A 13275-nucleotide genomic window follows, 5' to 3' on the forward strand; every position below is an offset into this window, starting at 1 on the left:
TAAATTGCCCCGTTTTCCGTATTTCCGTTTTCGGTCAGAGGGCTGGGGAGGGGGGTTTAAGTGTTACGCAAACGCTCCTCGACCCACACAGATTGCAATTCCATCGAACCATCAAATACGAACACAAAATCGTAGACTTTGATGGTAAATATGTAAGAAGTAGTAATGTAGAAAAAAAAACTAAGAATTTCTTTTGACAGATTTGACAGCTCATAACAGACGAATGATGCATACTACAAATCTGACAGTAAACTCCTTGGAAAGGTCATAATTTTATCTTTAATAATCAAGTTAAATTATATAATTCGTGTGCGTAATTATCGAGTAATTAACTATAAACTGAAGACATCTTTTTAAAAATCTATATTTGAAACGACCAAAAATATCCTAAAAATTTCTTTTGACAGTTTTAACAGCTCATAACAGACGAATGATGCATACCACAATTCTGAAAGTTAACTCGTTGGAAAGGCCATAATTTTATTTTTAATAATCAAGTTAAATTATATAATTAGTGTGCGTAATTATTGAGTAATTAATTATAACTTGAAGACATCTTTTTAAAAATCTGTATTTGAAACGACCAAAAATATCCTAAGAATTTCTTTTGACAGTTTTGACAGCTCATAACAGACGGATGATGCATACCACAAATCTGACAGTTAACGCGTTGGAAAGGCCATAATTTTATTTTTAATAATCAAGTTAAATTATATAATTAGTGTGCGTAATTATCGAGTATTTAACTTTGATGATAAATATGTAAGAAGTAGTAATGTAGAAACTTTTTTTTTAAGGAACTAACCTAAGAATTTCTTTTGACAGGTCATAACAGACGGATTTCTTAATTGATTGAAGAAAATTGTTACAAAATTTGTTGTAGAAAAAAAGGTAAATAATGATTTGTTAATAATTATCAAAAAAGTATTTATTTATATTTTGGTAATTATTATGATTTATATAAGTAAAAATTTAATAATAAGTTAATGTTAATAAAAAGATAATAGATTTGAATGTATTTCAATCCAATTATGTTAAATTATGCTGCGTCCTGTTGGATCTTATCCTTTATAAAGAGATCATCGATTTCCTTGATAGACTTTCCATTGGTTTCCGGTACGCAGAAGTAGATGAAGACTATGGAGAAGAAGCAAAGTAGAGCAGATACCAAAACACCCATTGGATCTCCTTCAAGAAACAGCTGATTGAAGTGTGTTTCGCTCTTCAGCGCCAGAAGATCCAGAGACCAATAAGTTGCTACGACTATTGGAACCGTCCAACTTTTTGTCCTAGCTCCGAAGAGTTCACCAGCGAACACCCAGAGGATCGGTCCCAATCCGATGGAGAATCCAATTGCGAACAGGCACGTCGTTATTGGAAAGACTAGATTGGGAATTGACATCGGTTCGTCCAAGCAAACGAAGAGACCGAGAGCCATCAGAGAGCTGTACGTTAGTAAAGTGGATAAAACGAGGAGGATCCTTCTTCCGCAACGGTCGATCAGCTGGACGCATACCAACGAGGCGGCAGCCTGTAAAACCGAAATTAATTGATTAATTGATTGATTGAGATGGAAAGAAGCAATTCCGACGCGGCCAATCGAGTTTTCGCATCGTCGTCGTCGTCGTCGTTTCTTGCATATATTCCGAGAGGATGGAAACTTGGACGGAACCCATCGGATGCAGCAGTAACTCGATTGTCGCTTGAATCGGCAATATTACAAGAAAATTGGATTAATATACCGGGGAAGCTCTCTCTCTCTCTGCTAGAGGAGCGAATCGATGCGCATCCACAGATATTGGATTACCAACTCAGACTACATCCTAACATTGTTCATCATTACACACACACTAGCTCTCATTCACTCACTCACTGACGTCGCTTCCTTTGTTGCTAATCTCTGCTTTGATAAGCTATTTGCATTCAATGCTATTACCTATTTTATCCAACTAACTAACTACCAATTTAGAACCATTAAAAATACACATTTTAAAGTAAATCGAAATATTCAATAGAAAGACCATACTTTTATCTTTAATTGACATGTTCAATAAACAAATTGTAATGCATGGCTGTTAAATAATTAAGTAAAATGTGAAGATACTTTTTTTCTATATAATTATTGAACTTTGACACCTTATGACAAAAGAACAAAAAATACCTCAAATCTCGTGATAGGCTTGTTTCAAAGGCAATCATTTTATTTTTAATTATCTTATTCAATGATTAAATTTGCTAAAGTGATTATTGAGTAATTAACAAAAAAGTGAAGAGACTTTTCAAGGTAATTGTTCAACTTTGTACAAAAGAACAAAAAACACCACAAATTTGATAGTAGGCTTGTTTGAAAGTCTATAGTTGGATATTTTTATCTTTAATTGACATGTTCAATGGACATGCATGGTTATTAAGTAATTAAGTAAAAAGTGAAGATACTTTTTTTCTATATAATTATTGAACTTTAACACCTTATAACAAAAGAACAAAAAATAGCTCAAATTTCGTAGTAGGCTTGTTTGAAAGGCAATCATTTTATCTTTAATTATCTTATTCAATGATTAAATTTGTTAACGTGATTATTGAGTAATTAACAAAAAAGTGAAGAGACTTTTTTCAAGGTAATTGTTCAACTTTGACAGACCTTTTACAAAAGAACTAAAAACACCACAAATTTCATAGTAAGCTTGTTTGAAAGTCTATAGTTGGATATTTTTATCTTTAATTGACATGTTCAATGGACATGCATGGTTATTAAGTAATTAAGTAAAAAGTGAAGATATTTTTTTTATATAATTATTGAACTTTGACACCTTATGACAAAAGAACAAAAGACACCTCAAATCTCGTAGTAGGCTTGTTTGAAAGTCAATCATTTTATCTTTAATTATCTTATTCAATGATTAAGTTAGCTAACGTAATTATTGAGTAATTAAAAAAAAGTGAAGATACTTTTTTTTCTACATAATTATTGAACTTTGACACCTTATGACAAAAGAACAAAAAACACCTCAAATATAGTAGTAGCCTTGTTTGAAAGGCAATCATTTTATCTTTAATTATCTAATTGAATGATTAAATTAGATAACGTGATTATTGAGTAATTAAAAAAAAAGTGAAGTGACTTTTTTTCTATATAATTATTGAACTTTGACATCTTATGACAAAAGAACGAAAACCACCTCAAATCTCGCGATAGGCTTGTTTGAAAGGCAATAACTTTGTCTTTAATTATCTTATTCAATGAATAAATTAGCTAACGTGATTATTGAGTAATTAAAAAAAATGTGAAGTGACTTTTTTCTATATAATTATTGAACTTTGACACCTTATAACAAAAGAACAAAAAATACCTCAAATCTCGTGATAGGCTTGTTTGAAAGGCAATCATTTTATCTTTAATTATCTTATTCAATGATTAAATTAGCTAACGTGATTATTGAGTAATTAAAAAAAAGTGAAAAGACTTTTTTTTCTATATAATTATTGCACTTTGACACCTTATGACAAAAAAACAAAAAATACCTCAAATCTCGTGATAGGCTTATTTGAAAGGCAATCATTTTATCTTTAATTATCTTATTCAATGATTAAATTAGCTAACGTGATTATTGAGTAATTAAACAAAAAAGTGAAGAGACTTTTTTTCTACATAATTATTGAACTTTGACACCTTATAACAAAAGAAAAAAAAATATTCTCAAATATAGTAGCAGCCTTGTTTGAAAGGCAATCATTTTATCTTTAATTATCTTATTCAATGAATAAATTAGCTAACGTGATTATTGAGTAATTAAAAAAAATGTGAAGTGACTTTTTTCTATATAATTATTGGTCTTTGACACCTTATAACAAAAGAACAAAAAACACCTCAAATCTCGTTGTAGGCTTGTTTGAAAGGCAATAAGTTTTTCTTTAATTATCTTATTCAATGATTAAATTATAATGATTATTGAATAATTAACAAAAAAGTGATGAGATTTTTTTCAAGGTAATTGTTCAACTTTGACAACTTATGACAAAAAGAACAATAAACACCACCAATTTGATAGTAGGCTTGTTTGAAAGTCTATAGTTGGATATTTAATTAGCATATTTGATAATCAAATTAGCCAACGTGATTATAAAGTAATTTGAAAATAGGTGAAAATACTTCTTTTTTTTCACTCTTCAACTTTGACAATTTATGACAAAATGGTGTTTCACAAATATCGTAGTAGGATAATTTGAAATGTTATAATTTTATATTTAATTATGTTATTCAATGATCTATTTAGCTAAAGTGATTAAGATACTTTTTTTAAGGTAACTGTTCAAATTTGACAAAAAATTCATAATTAATTTTTTTTGAAAATTCAACAGGAAATTACTAAAATATACTAAATAACCTCAATACAAATTTGAAATAACATCTTTTGTAATTAAATTTGAATACGTGATTATTAAGTAATTAAATAAAATGTGTATGATAGATACAGCTTTTAAAGTTCTAATTTAGTTACTCAAATTTGACAGCTTATTACTAGATATTAATAAAGACTACAAATCTGAAAGTAGGTTTATTAGAAAGGCTATAGATTTGTCTTTAATTTGCATATTTGATGTTCTCATTACCTTATCTATTTATGGAGTGGAGTAATTAAATAAAAAGCGAAGTCGTAACAAAATGAAATTATATCAAAATTCTGCAAAATTTTTGTTGCATCCAAAATAAATATGCTCGGAATATGCAATGAGTCTGTCTGTGTATGTATTTAAACCAATTATTGCTGCGAATGCGAGTTAATTACGAGCAGAGACGTGGATGCCCGCAGAACGTGCGGCCAAGATAATCCCATAAATTTCCAACTCGCAAGAACTTTAACGTCGAGATAAAACTTTAGAATGAACAAAAAAAAAGAACAGAACAGAAAAAAAAACTCTTACCTGATTCACGTAGGTGATGACAATGTAGAGGAAACTGCTGCGAACATCCAGCAGCATCGAAATCGATGTTGCCAGTTTGAGGAAGACCAGCGGAGCTCCGCAAAGCGCTTGGATTAAGACGAGGCCGAGGACGATCGAAAGCTTCTTCAGGGCAATCTTAACTTGAGGCTCAACTGTTAAACTATCAGCTACATCGAGCAACTCTCCATCCACATCCTTCGAAGGATCTCTCAACCATTGCAAACTTATCTTCGCATCCTCCAGTTCTCCTTCGGAGGTCAGATGCAGAGGACTTTCCGGGACGAAGGAGACGCAGATGAGGCAAGCCACAGGTACAATCGCGAAGGCCAGTGCGAGCAGTTTCGGATCCTCGATCGATGCGCCTGCAATCAGGAATTTACAGGAATTTTACTCGTACAATGAAACAAATTTTATTTCAATTTGTTTGTTAGTTGCTGTTTCTAAGATGGAAAAACACGAGTATCTTTCTGTATTCAAATTCTTTGTTTTGTAAGGTTTATCGGAAACAGAAGTTCATACCAATCTTCTCGTTCATTCCTAACTGTTCTTAGAAGAACTTTAGAGTTTAAACGTGGACTACAAGCGTTGATGGTCTCCAAAAACATCACCATCATCAGTAAAACATTCAAAAAGTCCATAATATTAGATAATTGACGAGAGAAAGTGCGTGAACAGAACAAGTTTTCAAAATGATGCACCATATTCACAAGATTTAGCTTCATCAAACTACTTTCTGAAAAGCGTTTTTTGACCATTCAAGGAGCAATTGATGCTGTAGACAGTGATTTTTATTTGACACATTTGACAGCTCATGAACAGATGACAGCAGAAATCTGTCAGTTGGACTATTTGGAAAGGTGAGACTTTCAGCTTCAATTTGGGTATTTGATCATACAGTTAATATGCGTGATTATTGATCGATCAATTCAAGAAAAACTGAAGAAATTGTTTCTTGGTTACTTAATGAACTTTACGTAACTTTTGTTATAATTTTCAATAATTTTCAAATACTATCAAAATCGAAATATCACTGGAAGAAGAAGGATCTCTACTTTAAGATTTTTATTTCGTAATTATCTTACATAATTATCCTACAAAATAAATAAAAACGTGAAGACTATCCTTTTAAGTAAAGACACATTTGACAGCTCATGAACAGATGTCAGCAGAAAACTGTCAGTTGAACTATTTTTAAAGGTGAGACTTTCAGCTTCAATTTGGGTATTTGATCATACAATTAATATGTGTGGTTATCGATCGAGCAATTCAAGGAGAACTGAAGACATCGTTTCTTGATTACTTAATGAACTTTACGTAACTTTTGTCATAATTTTCAGTAATTTTATAAGAACTTTAGACTTTAAACGTGGACTACAAGCGTTGATGGTCTCTAAAAACTTCACCATCATCAGTAAAACATTCAAAAAGTCAATGATATTAGTATTAGATGATTGACGAGTGAAAGTGCGTGAACAGAACAAGTTTTCAAAATTATGCACTATATTCACAAGATTTAGCTTCAACAAACTACTTTCTGAAAAGGGTTTTTTGTCCTTTCAAGGAGCAATTGGTGCTGTAAACAGTTATTTTTCAAGACATTAAGTATAGTCCGTTATACACAAAGATGACAAAAGGAATCGAAGATTGTTAATACATTCAAGTTTTGAAAATTATGTAACAAACGCAAAATCTATGACTTCAAGAGCCATTTTTGTTACAATTTAAATAAAACGTAAAACGAGGTTTCACTGTATCTGCTTTTGATGCCCTCCGAGCCTAATGTGAATTATGAATTATGCAAAGTGGAAGAAACGTCTCTTCTATACACTTCAAACAGATGTCCTCTCATCTCTGCGGGAAATAATAAAGTACCCCTTTCTGTCTGTCTCTTTAACTCTCCTCTACGTTTGCGGTATACAAGAATATGTGTGCATTTCCTCCAGGGACGATTCAGGTTTTACTTGCCATTCCGGCCTTAACACGATCCCAGATAAAACTGGAGAACTAAGAGAAAAGCAGAGGCGCGTGATCCGAATACACGTCTCAATACTGAAACAACTTCGGAAACTTTTATACCGCTAACAAAAATAAATAAAAAAAATGTATGTAAAGAGAAAAAAAAGTTAAAAAGATGAGGAAGACAGAGTAAATAAATGTGGGTGATTTTGCAAAGGTGACACGGTTCACGGTCTTCCGCGGTTAATATTTCGGTTTAATTCGAATGCGTGAAGCGTGCACGCTTCCAGCTCTAATCTTAACGAGGATTAAACTTACGGGATTTAGTGCGAAACTTATGCGAGATGATTTACGGACGCAATTATTTAGATATATTAGATAATAAATCGCAAGGATTTAGATTCATTTAAAGCGAATTCGTTTCATTTAGTTTTAACTAATTTGTAGGCTCAATTTCGCTTAAATATGCGTCTAAGTATTATAACTAAATTCTAACTAACAACAATAATAAATTGACAGCAAACGAATGGATGACAGCTGAAAGCTGTCAATGGGCTCGTCGAAGAGGTCAGACTTTCAGCTTCAATTTGAGTATTTAGTCATCTATTTAGTATGCGGGGTTATATAGCAATTCATGAAAAACTGAAGACAGAATTATGTAATTATCGCGAAATAACTTCTTTTCAGCAATGACACATTTGACAGCTCATAACAGATGACAGTACAATTCTGTTAGTTAGACAATTTGGGTATTTGATTATACAATTAATATGCGTGGTTATCGATCGAGAAATTCAAGAAAAACTGAAGATATCGTTTATTGGATACTTAATGAACTTTACGTAACTTTTGTTATAATTTTCAGCAAATTTTCAAATACTTTCAAAATCGAAATATTACTGGTAGAAGAAGGCTCTTTAGATTAAGATTTTTATTTCGTAATTATCCTACGAGATTAATGAAAACATGAAGACTATTCTTTTCAGTAAAGATACATTTGACAGCTCATAACAGATGACAGTACAAATCTGTCAGTCGGATTTTTTGGAAAGGTGAGTATTTCAGCTTCAATTTGGGTATTTGATCATACAATTAATATGGGTGGTTATCAATCGAACAATTCAAGGAAAACCGAAGACATCGTTTCTTGGTTACATAATGAACTTTACGTAACTTTTGTCATAATTTTCAGAAATTTTCAAATACTTTCAAAATCGAAATACCACTGGTAGAAGAAAGCTCTCCAGTTTAAGATTTTTATTTCTTAATTATCCTACATAATCCTTTTCAACAATGACACATTTGACAGCTCATAGCAGATGACAGTAGAGAACTATCAATTGGACTATTTGGAAAGTTGAGACTTTCAACTTTAATTTGTATATTTGATCATACAATTAATATGCGTAGTTATCGATCGAGCAATTCAAGAAAAACTAAAGACATCGTTTCTTGGTTACTTATTGAACTTTACGTAACTTTTGTCAAAATTTTCAGATACTTTCAAAATCGAAATATCACTGGTAGAAGAAGGCTCTCTAGTTTAGGATTTGTATTTGACACATTTGACAACTCATGAACAGATGACAGCAGAAAACTGTCAGTTGGACTATCTAGAAAGGTGAGACTTTCAGCTTTAATTTGATTATACAATTAATATACGTGGTTATCGATCGAGCTTTACGTAACTTTTGTTATAATTTTCAAATACTTTCAAAATCGAAATATCACTAGTAGAAGGTTCTCTAGTTTAATATTTTTATTTTGTAATTATCCTACGAGATTATTGACAAAAGTGAAGACTATCCTTTTCAGCAATGACACTTTTGACAGTTCATAGCAGAAAGCTGTCAGTAGGCACGTTGGAAAGGTGCGACATTTAGCTTTAATTTGTGTATACGATGATGTAAGTAACATACGTGATTATCCTAAAATTACTGAAAACCTGCTTCTTTTTTAGCAACGACACTAATAGCAAATGCATGACAGCAGAAAACTTTCAGTAGGCTCGTTGGAAAGGTAAGACTTTCAGTGTTAATTTTAATATTCGATGATTTAATCACCACTCACAGTTGTCGAGTAATCTGTACAATAATAGCATAGAGTATGAAAATGAGTTAGATATTTACCTAAGATCAGACCGAAGAGTTTTCCGAGGACGAGCTGCACGAAGAACGAGGAAAGCAGGGATCCCCTGTACTTGGCCTCGCATAGTTCGGCTACGTACGTCGGGGCGGCGACACAGACGGCCCCCAAGTTGAGGCCGGCAAGGAATCTGCCCAAGTACAGGCCGTAAGTCGTGGCGCTACAAATTAGGATAATTAACATTGCGAGATAAGAGCAGGTTCAAAGGTTCCACGTCGTTTGACTCACCAGAATGCGACGATCAGCCAGGATCCGAAAAGAGGAAACGCTACCAGCTGAAGTATCCTTCTTGGTCCGATCCTCTGGCAGAAAGGTCCAATTCCCAAAGCACCAATCACGGCTCCCACATGGGCAATTTGACCAACGGCGATGACCGCATCCGTGGGTTCCCAAGCGAATCTGATAACACCTGTCCAACTCAAGCAGGTGCCAATGGAGAAGGCGCTCAAGGACACTTTAACAAGAGAATTACAGATATAAACACTTTAACAACGAGATTCAAACACAGTAATTCAGATACACTTTTACCAGCGATTAAGACGCATTTTAACAAGATAAAACACACTTTAACAGGAGATTTAAACAAGAGATTTAGACACTTTAAACACAAACCTAATAGGGCAGCGATATGTTGAGACATGTTTATTTCGGTGCTACGTTCATCGTTCTGTCGCGGAAGATGTTTATTTCAACAGTTCGATCTTCCATCTGAGAGGAAAAGAAAAATAAACAACAAGAAGCACGCGCTTATCGCTTAATTCGTTGCGTCAGTTGATAACGATGATTTCGTTCACGAATGCAGCGGACCCGAAACATTCTTACACATCGTCCACAAATTTAGCAGCTCTAGATCTGCGAAGGACTTCGAACCGGAAACATTTAAATGTTCCGTCGATTATGATCTACTTTACTTAAGTAACGTATCCGCATATCACTAGATTATAACATCTTAGGAAATAATCGAAAATTAATATTTCATTACCAAACAAAAATCCAGTTAACATTTCATTTATTTCAATATCAAACTTTTCATAATGGATTAATCAAAAATACAACCAATTTTGTAAAAATTACTCTACTTTACTCTAAACAGACTTAAATCTTGACAATCCTAACTTTATACAAAAGTTAATCCAAACCCCCTTTAAAAATTATTTAATAAAGATTCTAACTTTTGTAGATCTTTCAAAAATTGATAAAATCTTAATAATTTTACAAAAATTTATAATTGAATCAATTCTGACAATTTCTATATTGAGTTAGTACACAGCTTTTATAAAATACTGAAAAAATCCTTACAAAAATTAATTATAAAATTGATATTTCAGTCATTTAAAATAATAAACTTTTCATAGTGGATTAAAATTTTCAAAATTAATATCCAATTTTGATAAAAATTACTTTACTTTACGAAATTTGCTCTAAAAAGACTTAAATCTTGACAATCCTAAGTATATACAAAAGTTAATCAAAACCCCTTTAAAATTTATTTAATAAAGATTCTAACTTTTGTAGATCTTTCAAAAATTGATAAAATCTTAAGAATTTTACAAAAATTTATAATTGAATCAATTTTGACAATTTCTATATTGAGTTAGTACACAGATTTTATAAATTTCTGAAGAAAAACCTTACATAAAATAATGCTAAAATTGAAATTTCATTCATTTAAAATAATAAACTTTTCATAGTGGATTAAGATTTTCCAAATTAGTATTCAATATTGATAAAAGTTACTCTACTTTACGAAATTTACTCTAAACAGGCTTAAATCTTGACAATTAGTATATACAACAATTAATCCAAACACTTTTAACTATTTAATAGAAAATCTAACTTTTGTAAAAATATTTCTTTGTCATAAAATTCAAAATTTAAAAAGTAATTACTTAAAATTAGTGATAAAGTGATACAAAAATGTAATTATAATTTTATTTTATCATATACTTTTAGCATTAATTTCCATATCAAATGATGGAATTATCCAACGTAGTTTTGTAGGAATTTGATAAAATGTGAAGACACTTCATTATCGTGACTTCGAATTTTATTGCATTAAATTTTTAAACTAATTACTGCAAATTCATTAGAGATGTCGAAATATTTATATACACTTGTTTATCTATACACTTTTAACTTGTTTAATGACTCGATAGATTTCTTAGAAATTCAATAAAATATGTACTTAATGGACAAAATAGACAATTTTTTCATTGCATCAAATTTGTAATATTGCAATTACTAGAAACTCATAAAGAATTTCATAATATAAATACAATTATGAAATTCTATATAGTTTTAGCTTTCCTTTGCATAATTTATAACAAAAATAAGTTTTTTTATGCATTGAGAATTTAATTAAAATGTGAAAATAAAGAGACGACAAATTTCAATTTTCATTACAACAAAGTTGTAAGCTAATTATTAAAAACTCGTTAAGAATTTCATAATATTTATATTATAATAATATTTATTATAAATTAAGTAATTTCATATAGTTTTAGCTTTCCTTTGCATAATTTATAACAAAAATAACTTTTTTACTTTTTGAGAAATTTCATTAAATATGAAGGCAATGCGAGAACAAATTCCATTTTTCATTTCATCAAAGCTAATTACAAAAAACTCGCAAATAATTTAATAATATAAATATAATTAAGTAATTCTATCTAGTTTTAACTTTACTTTGCATAATTAAAAACAAAAATATGTTTTCTATTGGTTGAGAAATTTTATAAAAAATATGAAGACAATGCCACCACAAATTTCATTGCATTCAATTTGTAAGCTAATTATTAAAAACTCGCATAGAATTTCATAATATAAATACAATTAAGTAATTTCATATACTTTTATAGTTTCATATATATATATAGTTTTAGCTTTACTTTGTATAATTTATAACAAAAATAAGTTTTTATTTTTTATTTTTTTAATTCAATAAAATTAGTGAAATGTTACATTTTGAACCAGTAATTATTTGAAACACGTAAATCATTGAAAAATTTAAATAAAACCAAATAATTCAATACACTTTTAACTATCATTTCCATGTTTTCTATTGAAATTATCTTCAATAGTTTTCTAGAAATTTCATAAAATTCAATATTTAATTACCTAAAATCTACAAACTAATTAATTCAACTATACAAACATTACCAAAATTTAAATGAAAATGATTAATTCAACAATATTTTTGGTTTAATCTCATTATATAACAAATTGGTAGATTTCTAGAATATTTTTTTTTAATTTTGAGTAAATATTTGAAATTATTACAAATATTTTTGTGAATTTTATTCTATATACAATTAACTTTTGTTTCCTTATTTAACGATTAAACTAAACTTTTGAGTATACTGTAAATTTAATTAAATCTAAAGACTTTTTAGTTTTTCTCCTAAAGTTGTTCCAACAAATTAATAATAATCTCTACACATTAAATTATTTAAGTTAAATTATCAAATTGAATGATTATAGTCATCAGAAGTAATGCAAAAAATACACTAAATTTTTGAGTGTTTGTGTGTAAATGAAAAGATAGCCTTTAAATTCCTTCTAACATCGACCTTACAAACAATTCCTCCGGAGCAGAGTTTCAACCTTTTTGATCTTATATTACTCTGTATATAGGTAGGTTCTCTCTCTCTACATTTGTATTTAGGTGCGGTTTTCGAGCGGAGGGAAATGTCTGGCTCCAAGGATAACGGAATCACGCTCGCGAAACGTGCATTGATATGCCAGAGAACCATACAATAAGAAGGCGAACTGCAGAATGGAGCGAATAAAGAACAACAACAAGAACAACAAGAAGAAAAAAAAGAACAACAAAGCTTTAATGGCAAATAGCGCCGCAAACTCCGTTTTAATATTATCTAAAGAAATGTTGTGTAGCAGTTAAAGTTTGTTGCACAAAAACTGGGACCGTCCAATTGAATTGAATAGACTCTCTGCAACAGGTAATTAAGAATTTCGCGCTAATTAGTTGACGATGATTGGGTAATTTTTTGTCCGTTGTTGTGGGATCAATGGGCGTCGAATGAAACTGTTATGAATGAAAACGAAAGTATGCGCAATTAAAGTTCGCTCATTTGAATGCAACGCGAATTCCTGGGATCGGATTTTTTATTATATTGTATTACCGTTTCATTCGCTGCGAAATTCTGCACTTCATAAGCAGATTGATTTACCTGTTGTTCAGGTGTTACAACATGCAGCAAGAATTATTCT

The 13275-nt window shown here is 30.6% G+C and overlaps 1 protein-coding gene across 1 annotated transcript; it reads right to left on the reverse strand.

The window, feature by feature from the left end:
* Positions 1–998: 998 nt before the first annotated feature.
* On the reverse strand, positions 999–9764 carry LOC108569180 (facilitated trehalose transporter Tret1-2 homolog). The gene is made up of 5 exons (XM_017930644.1): positions 9658–9764; positions 9274–9499; positions 9030–9205; positions 4924–5306; positions 999–1531 (listed from the first exon to the last, which is right to left on the reverse strand). The coding sequence occupies exons 1-5, from the start codon at positions 9683–9685 to the stop codon at positions 1040–1042; spliced, it is 1305 nt and encodes a 434-aa protein (XP_017786133.1). The 5' UTR covers positions 9686–9764; the 3' UTR covers positions 999–1039.
* Positions 9765–13275: the final 3511 nt, after the last annotated feature.

The sequence above is a fragment of the Nicrophorus vespilloides genome, unplaced genomic scaffold, assembly GCF_001412225.1.
Source record: "Nicrophorus vespilloides isolate i.1.1-1 unplaced genomic scaffold, Nicve_v1.0, whole genome shotgun sequence".
NCBI lineage: Eukaryota > Metazoa > Arthropoda > Insecta > Coleoptera > Silphidae > Nicrophorus > Nicrophorus vespilloides.